Source organism: Gallinula chloropus (genome assembly GCF_964237585.1).
Source record: "Gallinula chloropus genome assembly, chromosome: 2".
Taxonomy (NCBI): Eukaryota; Metazoa; Chordata; class Aves; order Gruiformes; family Rallidae; genus Gallinula; species Gallinula chloropus.
Genome location: NC_140086.1, coordinates 62,568,717 through 62,590,968, shown reverse-complemented (window position 1 = coordinate 62,590,968; position 22,252 = coordinate 62,568,717). Strand labels below are relative to the sequence as shown.

General features: G+C 47.0%; 1 protein-coding gene across 1 annotated transcript; it reads left to right on the top strand.

The window, feature by feature from the left end:
• Positions 1-10,668: 10,668 nt before the first annotated feature.
• On the top strand, positions 10,669-21,767 carry DIPK1C (divergent protein kinase domain 1C; the record flags this gene model as incomplete). The annotated part of the gene is made up of 4 exons (XM_084260625.1): positions 10,669-10,851; positions 16,163-16,840; positions 20,844-21,008; positions 21,570-21,767. The coding sequence occupies 4 exons, from the start codon at positions 10,669-10,671 to the stop codon at positions 21,765-21,767; spliced, it is 1,224 nt and encodes a 407-aa protein (XP_084116751.1).
• Between the last annotated feature and the right edge of the window lie 485 nt (positions 21,768-22,252).

The following is a 22,252-nucleotide window of genomic DNA, read 5'->3' as shown; positions in this document are numbered from 1 at the left end:
AATAAAATACTGGTTTCTTTTTTTAATTGGTAATTAATCAAAGTACAGGGCAGATTACACTTAACCTGTGTAGCAAGTGTTGATGTTTACATGAGAGAACACAGTATGGGGTACCTGTGTGCCTGAGCCCCATGTCAGAATCCAGTTGGAGTATGCAATGTCCCTACATTGGATCATGAATCCAGGTTTTGCTGTTGTGGATGAAGGTGTGGACCCAGAGGAATGCTGCAATGGAGACAAGTAAGTACTGAATCTAAGTCTAGAGTCCCGGTCCTATGATCCTTCTTCCTGTCCTTGCACGATGGGTACTAGTACCAAATGGGGTACTTCTGCATCGTTGCTTCCAACAGACCTCTTGCTTTCCCAGTCTCCTGGCTCAGTGGTTACTCATCAAACCTTTCTACAGTTCTGGTAGCCACCATATTACTAAGCTTGTAACTTTCTTGTTGAAAACCACACTCAAAAGCTTGTTGCAACTTCAAATCCTTCAGTATCTTCACAAAGTACCAAAACTTGATTACTGTAACCCCTCGGTAGTCACCAGCTGCTTCACGAAACCTATTCAGGACACCACAGATCTTGAAGACTCATTGTGGACACTGTATTTATCTGCAAACCACGAGAGCACAAAGTAGACTATGAGGGTTTGGCTGTGCAGGGCTGAATAACTTCACTCCTTTTCTCCTGGCTTTATATAAGGTCCTTTGCTCCTCTCACTAAGTGCCATTTTGCCGAGTCTGTACGCTCTATGGCAATCTGTGTTTTCTGTGCAGTAGTAACAAACTGGACACGTAGCTGTTAGGAACCCATAACCTGTCTGAAGGGCTGGAGGGACTGTCTCTAGAGAGAGAGTGGCAGAGAGCCAGAAACTCCTACATTTAATGTTCAGATTGAGTAAATGTTAACCTGCTCTTGGCAGCATACTCCACATTACCGTTTTCTAACATTGCCCAGAAACAGGCATTCTTTCTATTTTGGGGATCTTAGGCTCAGGGAGGGCAGGTAGTGTTCCCTCTCCTGGTTTTGAGGTACAGATGAAGCAGCAGTGGGAGAGGCTGTTGCTAAATCACCCTTCCCCAGCATCTTGGAGGACTGGTTTGCAAACTATGGAGCCAACATATCTTGGAAAGTCATTGACTGGGCATGCCAATTGAATCCTTGTCTGCTGAAGTGTTAAGCAAGCTGTGCCAGCACTCCAAAAGGAGTAAAAAATGCACCTACATCCCTTTTTCCAGTGCCTGCTCCTCTGCCCAGTAGTCACTACAGCACTCCGTGCTTCTGTGTGCTTGCACTGATGCTCTGTATTAATATAACAAGGCAGTGGCTGGAATGGGAACAGTGGGATGTCTGTCACGTAACAAGTAAGAATAACAGACAGGCAAGCAAAGGGTCAATATCCCAGCTAGATGTGGTCTGACTGCAAATGAGAACCACAGCCCTTGGAGACTCTTTCAGTCCAGCACTTTTCTTTGGAATGACCACTGAGTCCCAATGCCAAAAACCTTTACCCTTTCGCAACTCAATCTCCACTGCCCTGTATTTCATCCTAATACCATGCCCATTTTATCCACGCTGGAAGCACATGGAACATGCCATGTGCATAAGTAGATGTCATTTTCAGTTTCTCCTTGAACATATTTTTGAGTGTTGTGAGACTTTATTTTGGTCTTTTGTGAGTCGTTGATTTGCCAAAGTCAAAGAGAAATATTAAAGAGACTTGGCCGGTGCTGCATGCTCTCCTCAAGGAAATGGAGTTTAAGTGCTTCCCCAGCTGGAATTTTCCTCCAGGGTTGCAGCTCTGCAGGACAGCTCTTCAGCCTCTGTTGTGGTTTCACCGTGGTTTCGTTCCCCATCGTTTGGTGGATCTCCTCCCCTCTTCCCAGATTGAGGATCACATCCAGAATAATGCAATGACTGTTTTTCCTTTTTTGGGGGGGCGGGAGGGGGGCTTGCTATCAGTTTGCTTGCTAAGAACATATGTGTGTGTGTGTGTGTGTGCCTGTGCAGCACGGGCTGAAACCATATTTTAGTTATATGCAGGGAACAGGGAGTCGTGAAAGCAAGAAATATTAAACATTGCCTAGTGAGGGCATCTCTGTGTATTCTTCCTTTTATGCCCTTAAGCGTAAATCAAAAGTAGTTCCACAGATATTGGGTCAGAATTAAGGCCTCTCTTTTTTTCAGGAGAAGCCTCTGGCTAAGTTTGTGAAAGGGGGACTTGCTTCTCCATCATGCAAAGTACTCTGAGAAGGGAGGTGACTGACAGATGCTGTTGGTGGTGGATAATTAAGGGCTTAGGAGCATAGAAAGGGTAAATCATTGAAGAATAATGAGGACTGAAAAGTTGTAAGTAGGGAAGGAAATGCGATTGTACTGAAGGAAAATGACAGAAAACAAAAGGCAGGAGAAGGATGACAATGTGTCACTTCAGGGAAAAAAAATAAGAAAAAGTAATGCCAATTTAATGATAAGAAGTTCTGGAGCAAAAGCTTCATTACACAAAGGCATTTTTCAAGCTTTCATCAAATTCTGCTTTTGAGAAAAAGGACAAAATTTTGATTATCTGTTGCAGAAGTGTAGATAGGGACAATCGGGTAGCTGACTTAAGTGGGGATTTTTGCAATCCCACATACTTATTGCTGAAAGACACTTGTACTGCCAAAGCCAACTAAACCCCTTAGGATAACTTCTAACTGCAGTGGCCATTGTCTCTGCCCACTATAAATTAAGTTTGTTCAGAAGGTATGTTGCCTTATGAAGTATTGATCAGTCAATTTAGCTTCTCATCAGAAGACAAAAAAAAAAAGGTGTTGTGGTAGGAAGAGCTTACTCAATGCTAGTTTTTAAAATAGCATAGGATGAGATGGAGAGGAATGTTACATCTCCTGAAAGACCCATCTAACTGAGTAAACCATACACACCAGCTTGGCTTTGATGAGAAGCAAGTTGTCTCTGTCCTTGCGTGAGGAATTGCATTGCAAATGGGGTGCGAAGACTGTGGCTGCAGAAGCAGCTCTGGAAATCCACTTCTGGGTCTTCTCAGCCACATACAGCTCTGCTTTAAGGAAACTGGCCCCGTGGCATTCCTTGTTTATTACATCAGCTGTTGATGCTTGTGTAGCAACCGCCCCTCAGCAATAGGCCAGGCCACCAGGACTGCTCAGGTTCCTGGAAGGATGCTTCTATGTACCAGAAGGAACATCACAGAGCAGTGGCATTGCTGCTGCTCAGGCTGCTGGACAGGATCCCACATGCACATTTCTTGCTCATGGGTAACACAGGGGAGTCACTCATGCTAAGGGATGCTTGACCTTGGTGTAATTATGAGCTATTTGCTGCGAGCAGTATGGCAACTAAATTGTCTGCTCTTCCCTAAACAAATGCCATGCAACATTGGGTGCGTGCAAGCTAACAATACATTACCTAAAGAAAAGCTAATTGCTTGCAAAGACTGATAGAAAATTGAATTTCACTAATGGATCGTTTTGCAGTTTGCTCCGTGCCCAGCCATTCATCATTCACAAAGGAACGGCAAAGAACTGCTTCAAGGAAATAACTGGTAGTAATTAAGTGGCACAGAACTGATGCTGAAAGTCACCCATGATCTTGCTAAATCCACAGGGTTTTTTTTTTTTTTATTTCAGCCTTGGATTTTAGAAGAGAAATCATGAGATGGACAGACCCACTTGCAAATGATCTATGGGTCATCGTATGTGATGGTTATATTTAGTTTGATTCTTACACAGAGCCCTATATTGCACAGCCCTCGAGCCAAAATAGCAGAGCAGAACAATCAGAAAAACGCTGTAAATTCAGATTTGCTTACGTGAATGGAGAAAAAGCAGCACAGATACTCCCTGGAAGGTCTATTTACAGTTTACAACGCCTTTCCCGTGCAGTATCGAAAGTCTCCACTTGGTGGGCGTTTGTGCCTACGAAGATGCTTTTTTCCCATCTCCAAGAATTAGTTGCTTTCTATTTCTCTTCTGGTACCAGAGAGCATGCAGACCCCTGCAAACACCGGGGCTGAGTTTTCAACACTGGAGCATAACAAGAGGCGGGTGGGTGGGACTTTTTCTGCCCCAGATCACTCCTCCAGTGAGATGAAATTAAAATCAGCCTGGTGCAAAATCCTAACATAAACTAATTCCAGAGAGTCTGCAGCCATGAAGGTGGGCTGAGTTTAATCTATATGATAATGGGATAACTTTTCTGACAGTGTCTGGTCCTTAGAAAATTCTTCTTTATCAATACACCGGAATGTGTAATCTCATCATTGAACTAGAGATGTCACTTAACTCTCTTGCTCTTTTGAGCTACCACATGTCTAAATGATCACAGCCCTGTGAATGCCATATGGATATTGTGTAAAAATAATCTGCCCATTTAAATGGCTTTAGATCACTCAGGTAAATAACAACACAATGCAAAAGGCCACGGGGAATCAGCTTCTTAGGTGGTGTGGGGTTTTTTTTCCTTTCTGCATAACCTTAGCGAGACTTCAAAATATTTCTGGAATTGCTTCAGACTCTCATAAAGGGAGGCTACAAAGAGCCAGATCACTTGGCCTGAGCTTGGCGCAAAGAATAGAAGCCGTATATAGAAAGACTGGGGAAGGATTGCAGCATTTTCCCTTCTTTGTTCTCCCTTTCACACGCTGTGGAATGACATGCAACATGCCACACAGCAGCACATTCCATGGGAGAGCATCCTCTTCGGGTAGAAAAATTATTCTCATGACACTGACTCCAGTCCCTCGACTCCAAAATCAGGCAAAGACAATTCCACTTAAAATTCCACTTACAAACTGATTAAGCTTCATCTCACAGCTTGTTAAGCTGTTTTTCCCTGGCTGTGACTGCTAGCGCAAGCAGACGAGGGATCAAGCAGGAAAGCAATAGGTGATGCTTTCAAATGTCAGGCATAATTTTTAATATGTGGACAAAAATCCCAGAATATTTTACATCTTGGTGGTTCCATCTGATGTGAAGAATTACAAGGAAACTGCAACCTGCCGCAGTCAGTGCCAAGGTATCTCACTGGCTTCTCCAGATGATGCCGTTTCCAAATGTGAGGGAAAAGTTGGCATGAGGTTAATAAAGAGCTTAATTGGAAGGGGATATACAAGAAGTACAGGACAATTAAAATTTGTGGGGTGGAATCTAGAAACTGGTAAAAGGGAAGAAGCAAATAAGTATTTTTGGCTTTCACAGGCAACTACACCTAAGAAATATCCGCTGAAAGTAAAAAGCAAACAGGAAAAAACATATTGCAAGTTCTTCATTATATATATATATATATATATACATGGGAAAGCTTTTTCTGTCTAAACACTTTCCCATGTTTAAATCAGTGAATTCCTCTAGGCTTCTCCCTTGTCCACAAAGCTATACTCTGTATTTTATATTGCACCATTTTTCTGCTTCTGGTTTGCAATGTGACCCGATAAACTTGCTGCGTGCTGCTGCAGTAAAACTTCTGTGAGTAGTTAGCAACATATTCTTTTTGATTTATGTCATAAATGAGAAAATACATTTGGATTCCTCTGGTGGACTCAGTGCTCTGCAGGGGAACTTCACTGCCTAAAGGACACGTTCAAACGTATGTCAAACCTTGTGATGTTTTTCGGTAACTCAGCTGTGCCACAGGAAATCAGAAAGAAATATTTATATGTTAAAATACATTTTCAAGGTGGATTTGAGCACCACTCGAAAGTTTCCTGAGCTTCTAGCGGGGAAAGTGGAGATTCATTTGTGCCCTGTGACAGATTAACAGAAATGTACCCTATTTCCTTGGAAAACAGAGTGCTAATGACTGAAGGTGATGAAATCAATCAAACAGAACAATAATTCCTAATTGAACCAGTTTTACATTTCATTAACTTGAGTGCAAAGGTAGTTCTTAATGACTGATTTATTTAATTTTTTAAAAAAATTTTAAATTCTCATAAATAATGAAGCAATTATGAAAATAAGGATGAATGGCCTAATACAACTCGAGCCTGTGCAACACAGCTTGCCTGAAGGCAATGAATGAGGTGCGGGCTCAGCAGCTGCTCAGGCTGAGGAGCTCCTGAGCCCACACATAGGTAGACAATACAGGTAGGCACCATGGCAGGCTCCTCCACCTGGCTGTGCCAAGGCATCTTGCTCCAGGATACTGAAGCAGGAGTGGTTATTTCAGCTCTGTGATTATATCACCAGTGATGCACAATTTTGTGATGTGCCCAATGCGGTGATGAAGAGGAGACCAACTTGATGTTGTCCTCATGCTCTAAGCAGTAATCCGAGTGTCGCAGTGATGAAATTGAGTAGGAACCAATACAGTTAGTCTGGCATTACTTTAACTGCCCCTTGATATTGCTTCCTTTAATTCTGTTTCTACTAATTATTTTCCTTCAAGCTTAATTCTCAAATGAAAATAGGAATATAGCTTTCTACATTCCTATTCCTATATTCCTAAGACAGGAACGCACTGTGAAATAGTCACGTTTTAATATGTATAAGAAGCAAGGTTTCTCTGATGTGAAGGGTTTTTTTTCCAAGGAGAAATTGCTGTGGGACAGAACGACACTAAGATACATATTTTACAGAGGATGGACTAGAATTCACTCTGCTAGCCTGAAGAATCTTGCACTTCAGGGAAATCTAAAATTAGCTTTGCATTTTGCAGCTAAAACCAGACCGTGATTAAAGGCTACATACCCCGACCCTAAAGCACACAGGTTTTTGCCTTTTACTGAATCCAAGATTTCTGTGTTCTTGACCAGTACTGAATGTACTATGTGTGCATGTATACAGGAACATAGATGTGGGTATGTGTATACACACACATGTATTTACCAGAATTGTCCAACTTTTCACTCGCACTTGAAGTCAGTGGGATACTTGAAAGTTCAGAGGCAGAACAACTAGAAACAAACCCTTCCCCCTGTCTGAATGCTGCATTGAAACCTTTGGGGAAGACAAGGCTCTATTCCCTTCCAAGGGATTTACCATAAAATGAAACTGGTAAACAGTCTAGTGTGAGTGAAATGCAGCTTGCATTTGCTTCACCAGATTCCTTTCACCCTTTACGTTTTTGGGGTTTTTTTTTTGTGAAAACTATTAAAATTTATAACAAAGCTACATTAGGGTTTGGTTTTTTTCCTTCATTGATTTCTTCTTATTCCATACTTTCAAAGTGGCAGACACCTGCATGTTAAAGGTAGAATTGCACTTGCTATGTGCAGCAGCTGATCCCAAACCAAAGGGAAGGATGCGGACTCCTCATGCATCCCAAAATCCAGCAAATTTTAGCTGTTGCCTTGGGAAGAAATGACAAGTGCACTCAGAAACTTACATGTGCTGCCTGCTGGGCTAACTACCCTGACCCAACTGCTGAGGAACCAGTGGTAGCACATGGCTGGGGTGGAAACTGGGACCAGAACCAGCTCTTTCAATGACTGTTTCCATTTAGATCACCTTACCCCTAATATTGTGTTGCACCCTTAGTGTGGAGACATGTGATACAGCCAAGCCAGTGGGATTGTTCTGCCTCCAGCATCCCTCAGTGCCTGGCCCTGCATCGTGCCTCCCCGCAGCAGCTCTACCTGCATGCCTGGGGGCATCCTCAGCACTTCCCAACCTGTCTGAAAATGATATTAGCAAAGAACATCTTTGCAGTTCTCTGCCCTGTTAGTGAGTTGAGGCAACTCTTTGTGCAGGGAGATGTATCTTCTTCTGGTAAAAGGGACTGGATTAGGCAGGCAAAACCAAGAGGATACCAGAGAGGGGATGGGAGAAGGGGATGGGGGAAGAGGAGGGGTAAACATGCTTGTTTCTTTCAGTAGCAATTAGAGCAGCTCAGCTATGACACCTAAACAGACCTGAAGTCTCCATACTTCATTACCAGCTCAGAGTCAGGAGTAATTAAGATTTCTTTTCAGAACTACAGTTAAAGCTTACAGTTAATACTTACACAAGGATGAGAAAGAATAATAAGCAATATCCTTTGGGGAATGCTGGCAGAGAAGTCAAGATGCACACACCCCCCCTCCAAAAAAAGTGTAAACTATATGTAGTTTTGGTAGTGACTATATTATTACCCAGACAGCTTAGGACCAAGCAATAGGGAGATATTCTGACGCCTGAGTTTCTCCCACCATCTGTGTCCCTCTTCCATGTGGGACACAGCTCCCTCCAACTCAGGATTGTTCCAGACGGCAGTATGGCAGCTCTGCAGCTTTTCATCCGAGGCGGCAGGAGCAGCTGGTGATGGTTGGCTGTGTTCAAGCCTAGCTGGTGTTCCCTACCAAGGAAAGGCTAAGCAGCTGTCCCTCTTGCCCTTCCCCGCTTACTGTCCTTGAAATTTCCAGCTGAACACCCAAAACTCGTCAGCAACAGCTTTCTGAAAGACTGTATCAGACTGAGAAATAGGATTAAAAGTTTTCAGTCCCTAGCTGCCCAGTCAGCCTTTCTGGCTCACTACATTCCCAAGAAACAGACTGTGTTGGCAGTGCCTCCAAAGAAAGCTTCCTCTTGGTAAAAGGATCAGGAGGGAAAAAGGCAAATACAAGAAGGGTGGCCACAGGCAGCCTCTGCAGGTGAGGAAATGAGATGGAGAGGAGAGAGAGTGAATAAAACATAGTAACGATAAAAGAAGTTGCTAGAAGTTGCAAGTGGTAATGGTTCTGCCTCTGAGACTCCTTGCAGATGAAAGTGGTTTTCCTTTTCTTGCACCCCCATCCCCACTGCTAGCCTCCAGAGGGCTATAGAATTTATGGCCGCGTGTTTACCTTTCCGTTTGCTTTTCCCCCATAGCCTGCCACCTACACAGAAGCTGTATTTCAGGCTCTGCTCTGTCATGTCAGGAAGAACTGTGCTGACCACGAAAAAGGTGCCAACAGCAGCAAGTTTGCTGCACCTGTGCTCACCCCCTCACTGCTCTGAGAGGTAAAACTCCACACGTCAATAGACACACCTTTCTTATTAACGACTTATTTGTCATTAAGTTGGAGATGATGGTAGAGAACGTGTACCCCTGAACCCAACTCTCCAACAGTGAACTTGCCCCTTATTCCATTAAATCAATTTACTAACAAAATGCACACCAGACCTACTTACAGGAGATGCACACTAAAATACCTTTGTATTGAATTATTCTGCAGTTCTCCATCCACGGGGCAGACTCTCATTTGGGTAAATAATTTACCCTTTGAGCGGTTTCATTGACTGCGATTCATCTTCCCTCTGCGGAATCGCAAATTGCCTGAGGTGACCATCCATAGAAGGGAAAGAAAATGAATCTGGTCCTTTTTCATCGTGTCTGACAGTAAACCCTAATCAGAAACCCTTATTACGTTGGGCTGTACTTCAGAATATGCATTTTCCCGTTGAAAACTGCGATGGTGGGATGTTATCAAGTGGGAGCCAAGAGAGAAGAAATATGAATGTGCTGGTCTAAACAGAGACAGTGAGCATCTGCACCTGGACAGAGGAAAGGATGCCAGCATCTTCCTTGACGCACAGGGACAAACATCTGGGTCTTTGACCCCTTAGAAACATTAACATAGTCAAGGATATTAGTGGCTGTCTCATGAAGCTGATCCTCCTCAGAGAGGGACGCCGTGGGGCACTGTCTCTGCCAGAAGGCAGGGAGACAACTTCTCATCCCCAGCACCCTTGCACCCAGTACCCCCTGCTCTGTTTTGGCAGCGCTTTCGGTGGGGCCGCTCCGCTATGCGCCTGGGGAACCAAGACAGGGCGGTGGGGGGCAGGGCAGGAGCCAGCCCAAATCCGGCCCGCATCCCCGCGGCCGGGGGATGCCTGCGGTGGGCAACGCAGCCCCCGGGCAAGGAGAGGGCAGGGGAGGCTGCAGAAGCTGCTGGAGAGTCAAGAGGTGATCCACCACGGGGGTGGCCTGGCAGTTTGGGCGGGGGGGGGGGGGGGGGGGGGTGGGAGTGCGTTAGTGAATGGGCACCTGAGTGGCTTCGCTCTCTTTCTCCTGCAGCCCCGGGTGGATCAAACTGGGGAGTTACTCCAGAATAAACAACTTCCCACCACCACCGTTTGACGGGAGGCGAAGCTTTCCGCAGAAGGAGCCGTCCGTCTCCAGGCTGCCTCTTTCAAAGCGTCGGGCAGCCGCTTGGGTGGGGAAGGGTTCCCACAGCAGCCCCCATCACCCTTCAAAACCTCTTTTATCCTCGGGTGAGAAACTCAGAGGGGGAAAGGGGCGGGGGGGCGGGGGGGGGGGGGTGTGGGGGGAGGCGCGGGCAGGAGCCGCCAAGTGACTGCAGGGGCAGGGGGCCGCTTGGCACAGGGGGGATCAGACAAAAGCCGGCGGAACTACGTGGCTTAAATTCAAAAGGGGCGCTCCGGGCTCTGTAAGGGCAGCACCGGCCCGAGGAGGGAGCGGCGGCGGCGGGAGCGGGGCCGGTGCCGGTGCCGCGGCGGCGTGTAGCCCGGCGGCGGGCAGCGGGGAAGGGGGCGGGGGGGGAAGTCCCCACGCCCCGGGGCCCGGAGCGGCGGCGGGGGAGCGGCAGCGGCGGCGGGGCGGGGGGCGTTTGGCGATGGGCGCCGGCGGGGAGCGGGACAAGCGTGCTGCGAGGGGGGGAGCGCGGAGCCTGCCGCCGCTCGCTCGGGGCCGCAGCGGCTGAAGCGGCCGCCCCAACCCATCCCGGGCGCGACGATGAGGGGCATCCCGGGCTTCAAGAGGTTGCGGCTCAAAATCTGGAGGCGATGCACCCTGGTGCTCCTCCTCCTCTGGGCTGCCTGCTGGATGGTGGTGAGCGCCTTGCTGTTCCTTCTGCACAGGAGCGTCTTCTCCGAGCGCTGCACGGACGAGAAAAGCCACCGGATCCTGGCGAGGCTGGTACGTGCCCCGGCGGGACGGGAGGCATCCCCCGGGGGGCTGCCCGGCAGAACAAGGCGCCGGGAATCCGTCAGGGATGCGATGAGCCGAGCGCCCGCCTTCGGCAGTGCCGCCGGGGCGCTCCCGCCCGGCTCCGTCCCGCCGGAGGTGCCGCATCACCGGTCCGCCCCCGGTGACACCGGGCGGGCGGCTGCCGGCGGCCCCGGCGCTCCCCCGGCTGCGGCTGCCTCCCTCCCTCCCTCCCTCCCTCCCTCCATCCCTTCCCGGGGCGAGGGCAGGTGCAAGCAGTGGGTCGGGTCCCGGAGCGATGTGCGGGTGCGCTCCCCGGGCGCTTTTGCAAAGGCAGCTCCGCATCCCGCACGCTCCGAAGCCGGGGGGGGGTGTGTGTGTGTGTGGGGGGGGTGTGGGGGGTGTGGGGGGGGGGGGGGTGCAACCTTCCACCGGCTTTTTATTTGAGGTTTTAGATTTTATCTGTTCAGCGGACAAGGTGCCCGTACAAAAGTGTTCTCTCAGACAGGTACGCTCCGCAGCTTGTGACGCCTCCGTGGCGTCTGGCGGGGGCTGGCGTTTAGGGTGTAGTTAGGAAAAAAATCAAGACAGGATTCGCGAATATTCATTAAAACCTCGCGTAGGAAACGCTTCCAGAAGCACAGCAGCGTGGGTTAATGCTTTGAGTTGAATTTTGTTTCTTAATTAAGGTATTTGTAGTGCCAATGGTTAGGTGGGAAGGGAGGAAGTGTAATGGAAATTGAATAATTTATTACTGCAAGCAAATACTGATCATAGGTTTTCCCTAAATTCTGTATAATAAAGGAGAACTATAGGCATCAGTCCTGACAGCGTGTTTTTAATGGCAGTGAGAGCCAGTTTCTTTACCTCAGCAGTCAGCTTGAAGTACAGCCGAACTTGGGGCTGCAGCTGAAGGAATAAATCTTGCCCACTCCTTCTGTGGCTGGGAAGAGCCCAAATGTTTGGAGGTGTGAGGAGCTACCAAGCTCAGGGAGGTACAGGTCCTTGCCATCACCCTTGGCAGGAAACAGATGGACAGAGACTTGTTGCTGTTCTTCAGCCTGGAGAGGGTCAGGCATGACTTCAAAAGCCCAGCCAGGGATCGTGCTTCAGGGACAAGGTTGGAAAGTTGTCTGTATCTCTATGGGATAGTTCAGTTTCAGAGGAAGAGTAGCTGAGCCTGCTGTGCTCATCTGTTTCTGTAGGTGAATCATCATCTCTTTCCTTAGGTGAGTCTCCAATGGTATCATTAAGGTTTGTAAGCACCAGTATTCCCAGATGACATTAGAAAGGGATTGTCATTCCAGCAGAACAAATAGAAAATCAGCTCAACTTCACCAGCCTCAAATAAGTCTTTATACATCTGAACACACTGTGAGTTTTCAGTTATAGAACATGCAATTTATCTATGAAACAAATCATCCCACAGCTTGAGTTTTATTAAGCAAAATTTGACTCCCAAGAAAAAATATTGTACTAGTCATGTCATTTTCAGTAGGAATTAAGGTGAGCTATTTTAAGCAAGTGGGTGCAAATTGCATGGTTGTATACCCTTGCAAGTGGTATTTCTGAAGTTTTATGCCTTCCTTCTGCATAAAATGCACACTGCACTGGGAAGGCTGAAGTATCACTGGGCATTTTGCAGAGACCAGCTTTAACTCTCCGAAAAACCACTTACTCTTTCCTAGCACACGTCTCATCTTCATTTACATTGAACATGCTAAATCATAGCGATCAATTTTTGTTTGCTCTGGAGAAGTTAATTAACTTTGATGCCTTCCAAAACCTTGCTCAGTATCACATTTGCATAGGAGAAGTACTCAATAACAAGGCAGGACTCAGTCTCAGGCCTGGTCTACACAAAGTGATGGGGGTACAGTTAGTTATTTCAATTTATATAACTCCTTAGTGGGGTTTACATCAGTTTAAAATTCCACATGAATTTAAACCAAGCTTTTTAAACTTTTCTTGATAAGTGTGCTCAGCAGCTTAAAAATTATGCAGCCAATTTTAAACTGAAGCAGATGAGTGAGTGCAAACTATGCCTGGGTTTGCACTTCTGTGTAGTGTAGCTGCCTCTCTAAAGGACTTTTGGCTTAGCATCACTTTCATGTTTTAGTTTCAAAAGCCTGGAACTTGGTGGCATTCAGAGGGCACTCGTAAGGTAGGTATAGAGCTGTCTCATCGAGAGATCTCAAAATGCAGTCATTAAGACAGGGATGGCAGTGTTGGGAACCCATTTCTGGAAGATTTCTACAGGGAATTGATGATTCTTCTTATCAGCCATCATCGTGATGATGTAATATCTTGTATGGTAAGGTTTGCAGTTGGTGCATTAGTGCAAAGGTTCCTGGGTCAGTAAATAATAGAGAAACCGTCTTTTCATTGCAGGGTAATCTGAACCACAGTGTTAAATGTTTTCAGTTTGTGAAAATGTGTTTTATTACAGTAAAATCCAAGTAAGTGCACAGGGAGCACAAGTGCAAACTAAGCCAGTAGGATGGAAGAGTGTCTTGTAAAACTGTATGACTTTGGAAAGAACAGAGGGATCAAATAATTGTTTCAACATGAACTACCAGTGTAGACTGTGCCTAAAAGGCCCACACAGTCTCTGAACGTCTCTGCAAAGGAGAGCTGGGAAAAGGCTGTCAGCTGTCTTTGCCGTACTGTACAACAGCATTCAGAGGAGAAATGGGGAGGGAATAAAAGCACAAATATCATCCAGGGACTGAAAAAATAATGATTATAATGGGAGGGCCAGGGAGCTAAGCTTACTTAGGGGACCATGCTTATGGCAAAACACCAAACACTAAAGGTTGGAATAATGGGGTGCAGTAGTGAGGTTGCAAAGGTGCAATCAGGCTTTGCTGGCTGTTTAGGTTATAATGAAGGGGAAACAGATTTTTAAAGCCATTGAGTGACTCACAACTCACAACATTCTGTGAACAGAGACGCCTTGAAAATTGTTCAAACTTCTTGACTGCTTATTTGAGGAAACCCTTTTTGAGATTTTTGCTTGTTTTGGTGACCAGTGGAGAATATTACTTCTGGAAGGCTGATGTGTGTTTCATCACTGTGAGACCAGGAACTCTTTGGCCACGTCCTCTTTCACAGATCCCAGTCTGCAAAACACTGTGCAAGTTCAGTGTAAGGAGAATCTGATCCAGAGACTGCCTGTCAGACACTGGGTTAATAAGCAAAGATTTTTGGGTTCATCGGGAACAGCAGACAGGTCCTAAACAGCAGCCAGGTTTGAAAATGACACCTCTCCCATGTTTGGGAAATGTGAGACTGTTTTTTCCACAACTGCTTTTTGTCATTGATGCCATTAAGAATGACACAATGGCCACACGAGAAAATAAGCTGCATGTTGATGTGTTTGAGTGCAGATCTTCTGGGTATGTGTTCTTCTAGATGCAAGAGGTCCCAGCAGATAGACTGTCTGAGAGTGAACTTGATGGACCACAGTAAGACTGTCCGCAAAGGCAAGTGTTCACCTGTGTGGACACAGTTACAGGAGTAAATCTGGTATTCTCTTACTGTAGCAGAAGCAGAGTTAGGTTGTGGTCTTCTCAATAGGAGAGCAATGGTTTTAAATGTGATTACATTTATCTTGTGAAGAAAAGCCCTGAAATTCCTTCTGTTTCTGATCTTCTCTCTAAAATCTCTTAGACTTCCAGATGGGAAGAAGTGCTAAACTACCTTTGTTAAGAAAATTACATTTCCTATCTAAAAAGAGAAAATAAATTTGTATTACATTCATAGAAGTAGATTTTTAGAAGCAAGAACATTGATCTGTGTGCTCTTAAGTCTGTGGACAGCCCGCTGAGGTTGCTTGACCATAGTCGGGACATTCATGCCAGAATTTGCCTACCTGGCTCTTCTTGCTGGCATTGAATGTTCTCATTTGGGCTGTGAGAACATCAGAGCATAAATAAATGTTATGTCTGTCTGAGCTGCCTTTGGTGAGCTGTTTTAGTCAATTTATCACCATTCTGGGATTTTGGACCTAATCCTGCACCCGTTCCTCAGTGTGCTGTTTGAGGTCAGACTCTGAATGTTTCCTGGCTTCAGAGGGTATTCCTCTGGTGCACACCTCAGCCTGTCCTAAGAAAATACATCTCTAGAATGTTATGATCGTGTTTCTTGTGTATGCAACAGCAAGTCACAAATGGGGTGGGGGTCAGGCAGCCATTGCAAGTACCTCACATCCAGGGGGTAGCTGCCAACTTGGTTAAATGAGGGTTCAAATGCCAGAAAGCAATGAAGAAGGCTGACACTGTTGAGCTGCCTCCCAGATGTTTGGCTTTCTACACCATCAGAGTCTATTCCCCTTTCACCAGAGACCTTTGAGCATCCCCTCTACTGATTCGCCCAAAGCACTCCCTGCAGCTGCACTTCTGAAGCCCATAGGAATATATTGACTGCCTACACTTTTGGAAATTATGTTATGGAAACAATTATAGTTTAAGGGAAGAAGGGGTGAGGGAATCTTTGCAGTTCTTGTACAAATTCACAGTGACCACTTAACTATCAAGCAGCAGTTCCCATGTTTCCACAGGCTGATTTGTTTTTCCCAATTAAAAAAGAAACAAAGTATTTCAGCAATTCACATTAAAATTGAATATGGTTGCATATAAAAACTGGAAAAGTAATTTTGTCCCATAGTATTTACGTATTTAAAAATTCTAAAAGTTCTTTATCCAAGAGGTCCTGATCCCGAGCTCCGTGCTTCCCAGTAGTGCAGAAGGAGGTTCTTACAGCTTCATTCAGAGCATGTTGAGTGCCAGGCTGAAACATGTGAAGCTGTGGGAGATCCCAGCAGTCCAGCTGCTCATGGACTTTCCTGTAGTTTAAGTGGGAATGCCTAAGTCTTGCTGCCCCAAACCTTCCAGAGAACTCCTGCATTAAACTGGAAGATGCCTCCCATGCCTTAGAGTGCTACAGCCCAGAATCTCACACAGCACAGCCAAGCGTGTTCAAAGTGTGGCTGACTCACTTCCTATGTGTCAAGATCTTAAGAGTAACAGGGCACCTAGCACATTTCCTTGCCCCCCAAAAAAGTCTGTCCTTTGCAGTCCCAAGAATCCCTATTTGAAGCAAGACCCTTCCCCTCAGTAAAAGGTCTCTAGAGACTTCTGAAAAGCCATTGAATAACCCAACAGTTGTAGAAAGTGTGTGCTTGTGGCACTATGAGCCTGCAAGCCTCTCAAGCTTAGGGCTGTTTCTGATTCTTTGCCTTTCTTCTACATGCTCCACGGGCACGTGGTCCTGCTATCAATATTCTGCTCTTTCACTCCAGTGTCTTGACTACAGCAGCGGAGCCCTGACAGGAGACCTCTGTGAAGACCTGTGTGTGGCACAGAAGCTGGTGTACAAACACTGCCTTTACTATGACAGAGGCAAGAAGGTCATCCAGGCTGACTGGAGAGGCCAGCCCATCATCCTGAAATCCAAAAAGGAAATCTTCTCCAGCTACCAGCATCTCAGTATGCTAGAGGAGGTGGAAACAGAGGATATTCCTGACACAGAGCTTCTGCTGATGGTAGCCTTGGAGGTCAAAAACATCCTGGGGCTGGAACTGTCTAACAATACCATGGGGCCCCTGTGGGCAAGGAAGAAGGGACCGCGTTGGAAAGCACAGGTGGCCAGCATGTGGTCCTTGCTCCAGCAGGAAGAGTACATCTACTTCAGTCTGCTGCAGGACCTCAGCAAACATGTGCTACGAATTATTGGCTCTTGCGGACACTTTTATGCTGTGGAGTATCTCACGGCCGGCCACGCCTGGCACAAAACCCTTTTTCCCTTGGAAAATGTGGTTGGTCCTTCCCTTGCTGGCCACCGAAGCAAGGTGGGAGCCATCATTGACATTGCCCTCAGCTTTCTGGACATGGTGCAGCACTTTGATAATGATTTCTCTCACCGGCTTCACCTGTGTGACATCAAACCGGAAAACTTCGCGATCAGACACGATCTCACGGTAAGTTGGGTCTCTCCGGTAGTGTTGCAGCAATTTGAGGTCAAATTCTAGTCTGAAGATGGCTGTGTTAAAATGACACATTCCTCCTTGTACAGCTTTTTGGCCAAGGTTTTGTAAAACCAATGCATTTACAGGTGACAGGGGGGCTTCTCTACTACTTTTTATCTTTGTAATATGTGCAGCCATGTGTCAAAGGACTAGATCATGCTGCTTGTTTTGGTAGCTGTTTGCCCAGTTCTGACTTGTTTCACCTCCTCAAAGGCACTGGCACCAACAGGGTCCCTTGGATGTGGTCCCTTGGATGTGCTCCTGAAGGCAAGGAGATTTTCAGAAGCTGTAAAGGAAGCTGTGGTTTGAGTTAAAACAACTGGTTTTGGTAGTGATGCTGAAAAAACCCACACTTGTTTGGCTTTGAAAGCTAAGCTGAATTCTCTGACCTGTCACAAGGGGAACTCCCCACATCCAAACACATCTTTGTGCTTTAGTGTTCAGCTCATCTGGTCTGGAAACAATCCAAGGACAGTGACACGAGGCTCTTTGACACTGTTCGACTTTTCTTTGTACAGCTGCAATTCAGACCTGACTAGCTATGCATGTTTTCCGAGTAGGGACGTAGCCCAGCTCAGCACCACATTGCTGAAGGCATCTTCCACTCCTTCTGCAGACAGAATCCACTGATGAGAACTGTGCCTACAGACTGGAGGCACCGGGCAGCAAGTCAGTGGCTGGACCAGGCTCACAATTTGCAGCAACACTGGGGGGAGTTTCTACACTCTGAGAGAACAAAAAGCACTTCTTTGAAGGACTTGAAGGCTGTTTTCAGTACTCACCAAGTGTTGATATAACCCTCCCATTTCCAGAGTAGTGGGCAAACATTGCCTACACATACAACCATCAAGAGCAGTTGGAGTGCTTCCCCCTCACCCTTCCCTTCTCTCCCATTGTTTGTTCAGGTGCAACACAGCAGTGGCACGGGGAGTGGTTGAGGAGCTACAGCAGCAAATTAAAACAAGCGTAGAACCAGTATTTAGGCAAAAAGGAGTATGACAGAGATCCCTCAAGGCAGGCTCTGCCCGTCTTTTTCAGTTAGGCAGGGCTGTGACCTCACACCAAAGCATCTGTTCTATGTGGGGAAAAAAAAGATTTCATTTAGGGAAAGAGAAAGAATATTGGATACATCTTCCCTTATGAGCCCTCTGGGCGAGGCTTGCTTCTCCAGGATCCTCCCAGCACTTCTGGGGCCCAGAGAAAACAGCAGTCACCTTCTGGTGTGGGAAAGTACCCTAATTTTGTATTTTCTAGGAGAATTAATTAAAAAAAAAAGTGAGTTGCTGTTCACACATGACTCTCACTTGTACATTGCTTACAGCCTGTCGGCATCACCTGTTAGAGCCCCACAGGGCCGGGAGGTGGGAGACACACACAGTCAGAAAGCTGTTCAGGAGCAGAGAGTGCTTTTGGCCAGTGAAGAAGGGAGGAGAATGAAAAGCAGAAACTCCAGATGGTTTTATCAGCCAGTTCCAGAACAGGGACACAGCTAAGAAGCTTCTTTCTTTTTCTATTTTTTTTCCTCGTGGGGCCCTGGCACAGGCTGCCCACAGAAGCTGTGGCTGCCCCCTCCCTGGCAGTGCTCAAAGCCAGGCTGGATGGGGTTTTGGGCAATCTGGGCTAGTAGGAGGTGTCCCTGCCCATGGCAGGGGGGTGGTTGGAACTAGGTGGTCTCTAAGGTCCCTTCCAACCCAAACCAGGCTATGATTCTGTGATTCTATGTTTGTTTTAAGCAATTCTTTCACTCGCTTTTTGTTCTGGTGCTCTGTATAGGATAATAACATATGCCCGTAATATTGCCACTGCTTTTCATCCCAGTGATGAGGCTGCTAATGCCCAAAGAAATGTGCCTGGAGTTGAGTGGTTTCACTTTGAGGATTATTTTTAAATGGTGGGAATAAGCCTCCAGCCCTCACGTGCTGTTCCTGCAGCACGTAGGGGTAAGATCCCTGCCTGGGAGAACATCCAGGGGAATTCTGAACTACCGTAGAGCTACACAAGGGGCAGAGTTGGAAGGAGGTCTGAGTGAATATACAGTGCTCTGGCAGAGCTTCCTATTTTATCAGCACCTCAGAACTAGAAAGATTACAGCACCTTAAACGTGACTTTAAATCAGATCAGGAGCCAAGTTGGGTCCTTCCTGCGTTTCCTTAGGTACTTTCACCATCAATTACAACCATAACAAACCCCACCGAAATGTAGCTGTTTATAGGTAGAGTGTCACCCAGATCCATCTTCACAGGGCCTGGCTGGATGCCCACACGTTTTTGTAACAAATGGGCTTCAGTGAGACTGCTGAACCCCTTGGCAGCCGCCCGTTTGGGAGCGGGGGCTGTTTCTTCTATCGGAGCAATCGATCAGATTGTCAGAGGTGCTCAGTGTTGGCAGAGACCCGGCTGGGGAGCTGATGCAGTAGCCCTGGGACTGGGGAAACCCTGAGCTGCTTTTTCTGCCTCCTCTCCAAAGAAGCGAACAGCAGAACTGCAGAAAGCTTAGGGAAGTAAAGGAGAAAAATAGTAATAAAAAAAATGAATAAGATAATGCCTGTCCAAACGTGTGAAATTCCTTAGGCTACAGCACCATTATCAAGCTCTCCAAGAAGTTTAAAAATACTTGAGTTTTTAAGCTATGCCTCGTCTCTTTAAGATTTTCCCTGGGGAAAAAGAAGTAGAATAAAATAAAGATTAGACCTTGTTCTTTCTTTTGCCTGCAGAAGGTTTATTTGGCCATCTACCAGAGCAGACATCTTTAGTTCCTGGGGATGATCCAGCTCCTGCTCCAGCCACGCAGTTCAGCTTCCCCTGTTATTTGGGAGGTCGAATCCTAAAAATGAGACTATGATCTGAGCCCCAGCTGAAACTAGGACAGTGAGTAACTCAGCTTTGCCCAGGCAGGTCTCAGGTTCTTCCCTCCATGGAAACGTGTGTCAGCTGCTGCAAGGGAGAGTCTCTGACCCTGACTGCCAAGTGCTAAGCACCGCTCTGTATGTACACGGGTCGATGCCTCCACGGCGCTGAAGGCACGCTGCGTTCACGGTGGTCAGCCAGAGTTTGTCTCATGCCCAGCAGCTGCCATCCCATTTCTGCTTCCTTTCTTTCCTGGTTTATTGCTGTGATTTTTTTTGTTTCAAGAGGGTGGAGAAGACGCTGGCAGAAACAGAGACTGCTGCCCTTCATTCCCAGGGTGGCTTCAAACCCAGCACAGGCAGCAGCTCTGCAGACCTCTTTGCACTGTGTATTCACGATTTCACAAGCCTTGTGTCCAGGCAAGAAAACTGATCATTCCCTTCAAATCCTTGCTTTTTCCACTGTGACAAACTGCTGGCTGGACTCTGTGACTGGCTATATTTCTGGACAAGCAGAACAAGAACCATGCACAATAAATTAGTCAAACCATAGCAAGCAGGACTGGGCAAAGCCGGTCCTGACTTTTAGCAGCCTCAGGGATCTCTACAGCTGCACAGACGGGAACCTGCTGAGTGCAAAGGCGGGTTTGCAGGAGCTGTACCAGGAGCGGGTACTTCTGAGCATCCCACTGCTCCTCTCTGCCACGACGAAGTCAGGGGTTTAATCTGGATGGTGAATTTGACATGGTACCCTATGTCCTGTGGATAATGTAATTAAAAGGTGGAGGTGCCATCTGCATAAGCTGCAAGAGGTAGATCAGTCTTTAAGTTGGATAGTCCCGCTGTAAGGCCCATCAACCCACTGGACCTCAGGGACACATATAGCCCACAAATAATTTTCCCTTTCCCAGCACAGTTTTTGTTTAAGAGGTGGTCTTCATAAGACTCCCACAGCTCAGTTAAGCAAAATCAAGCCCTTTCATTGTGATCCCAGTCCCCCACTGGCAGATGCTCTCATGCATTTCCAAAAGCAAGCAGCAGGGAACGCTTGCTCAGCCCTCTCCCGCAGGCTGTGCCATGCCAGGTCTGATGCGTTGTTTTGGTCCACAGGTGGTGGCCATCGATGTGGATATGGCCTTCTTTGAACCCAAAATGAGGGACATTCTCGAACAGAACTGCACAGGGGATGAAGACTGTAATTTTTTTGATTGCTTTTCAAAATGCAATCTGAAAATCAGAAGGTGTGGAGCACAGAGAGCCAATAACAACTTGCAAGTGAGTAGGCACAGCTGCTTTATGCATCCATTTCTTTTAAAATGACATTGGCTATAAAATGCATGGTATGTACTAGAAGACTGGGAGATGAAGACAGTCAGGTTTTTAAATGAGATGGCCAAAGTGCCAGTTCCATTCAGAAATCCCATCTCTAAGTGTGCAAACAGACAGCTGTATTCAGTAGGTTTTTCTTGCCACTTTTCATGTAGCTGTTAGCCTGCCTGGTGCCTCAGATGCGGGAGTGGAGGAAGTAGAGGCAGGGGATTAGCATCTCCGTCTCCACTAATGGTAAAGTCGTGGCTGCCCACGTGTAAACAAGGGGGAGGTTGTGGCTGTGATTCTCCACTTGCTCTGCAGAAGTGCAGGAGCAGGCAGAGAAGAAGCGGGGGATGCCTTAGCTAGCACTCGGCCTCTGTGGATGTTCCCGTTCTATGCCTTCCCCTTCCAGTGCCTGGAGGTGTTTCGAATCCATATGACATTTTGTTACAGTCCCAGAGAAGCAGCAGGGCATCAGCTGTAGCTCATGAAAGGCAACAGTCTGCTCTCTCTTCCTTTCCCCAGGTAATATGTGACAAAATATTCCGTCGCTGGTTTTCCCCCAACCTCAGAGGGCCGCTGGTTTCCTTCCCCCTGCAGCCGCAGCTGCAGAAGGCCGTGCAGGAGTGTGCCGAGCCGGGGCACCAGAGGACCCTGAAGTCTCTCTCCGAGTTGTACCGCCTGCTCAGGGTCACGCAGCGAGACCTGCAACGGGCGCAGTAGGCACGGAGAGCGGAGCTGCAAGGGCCGCATCCCGGCCGCTGCTACGGGACGCTGTGTGCGAGGCAGCCCGTGTTTCCCTCCTCCCTTCCCCTCTCTCTCTCTTTTCCACCCCTCCTACCCGCTGCATTACATTTGCAGGGCAGAGATTGTTTTTCCCCCCGCGCTAAGGAAATTCACGGCTGCAGGTGCAGCACGTCCTGTGAATGTCCTTTCAAGTGTGAAATTGGTTTACATCACCTGGATTCTGTTCTCCCTTATTTACTGAGCTCGGGCTGGCCCTCTCCATCAGCATTCAGCACATCAGCTGCTTACCAAGGGCTGTGGTCACTGCTCAGATAGCCCCCTCCACACCCCACACCCCCATCTGAGGGCTGTGGGGTCAGGGCAAGGATGGTGCTTTGAAGATGAAAAGTGTAAATGCAGGAAAACTAATATCAGGGATTTAAATAATGGTCAGGTGGATGTGGATCTGCACGCACACGGTG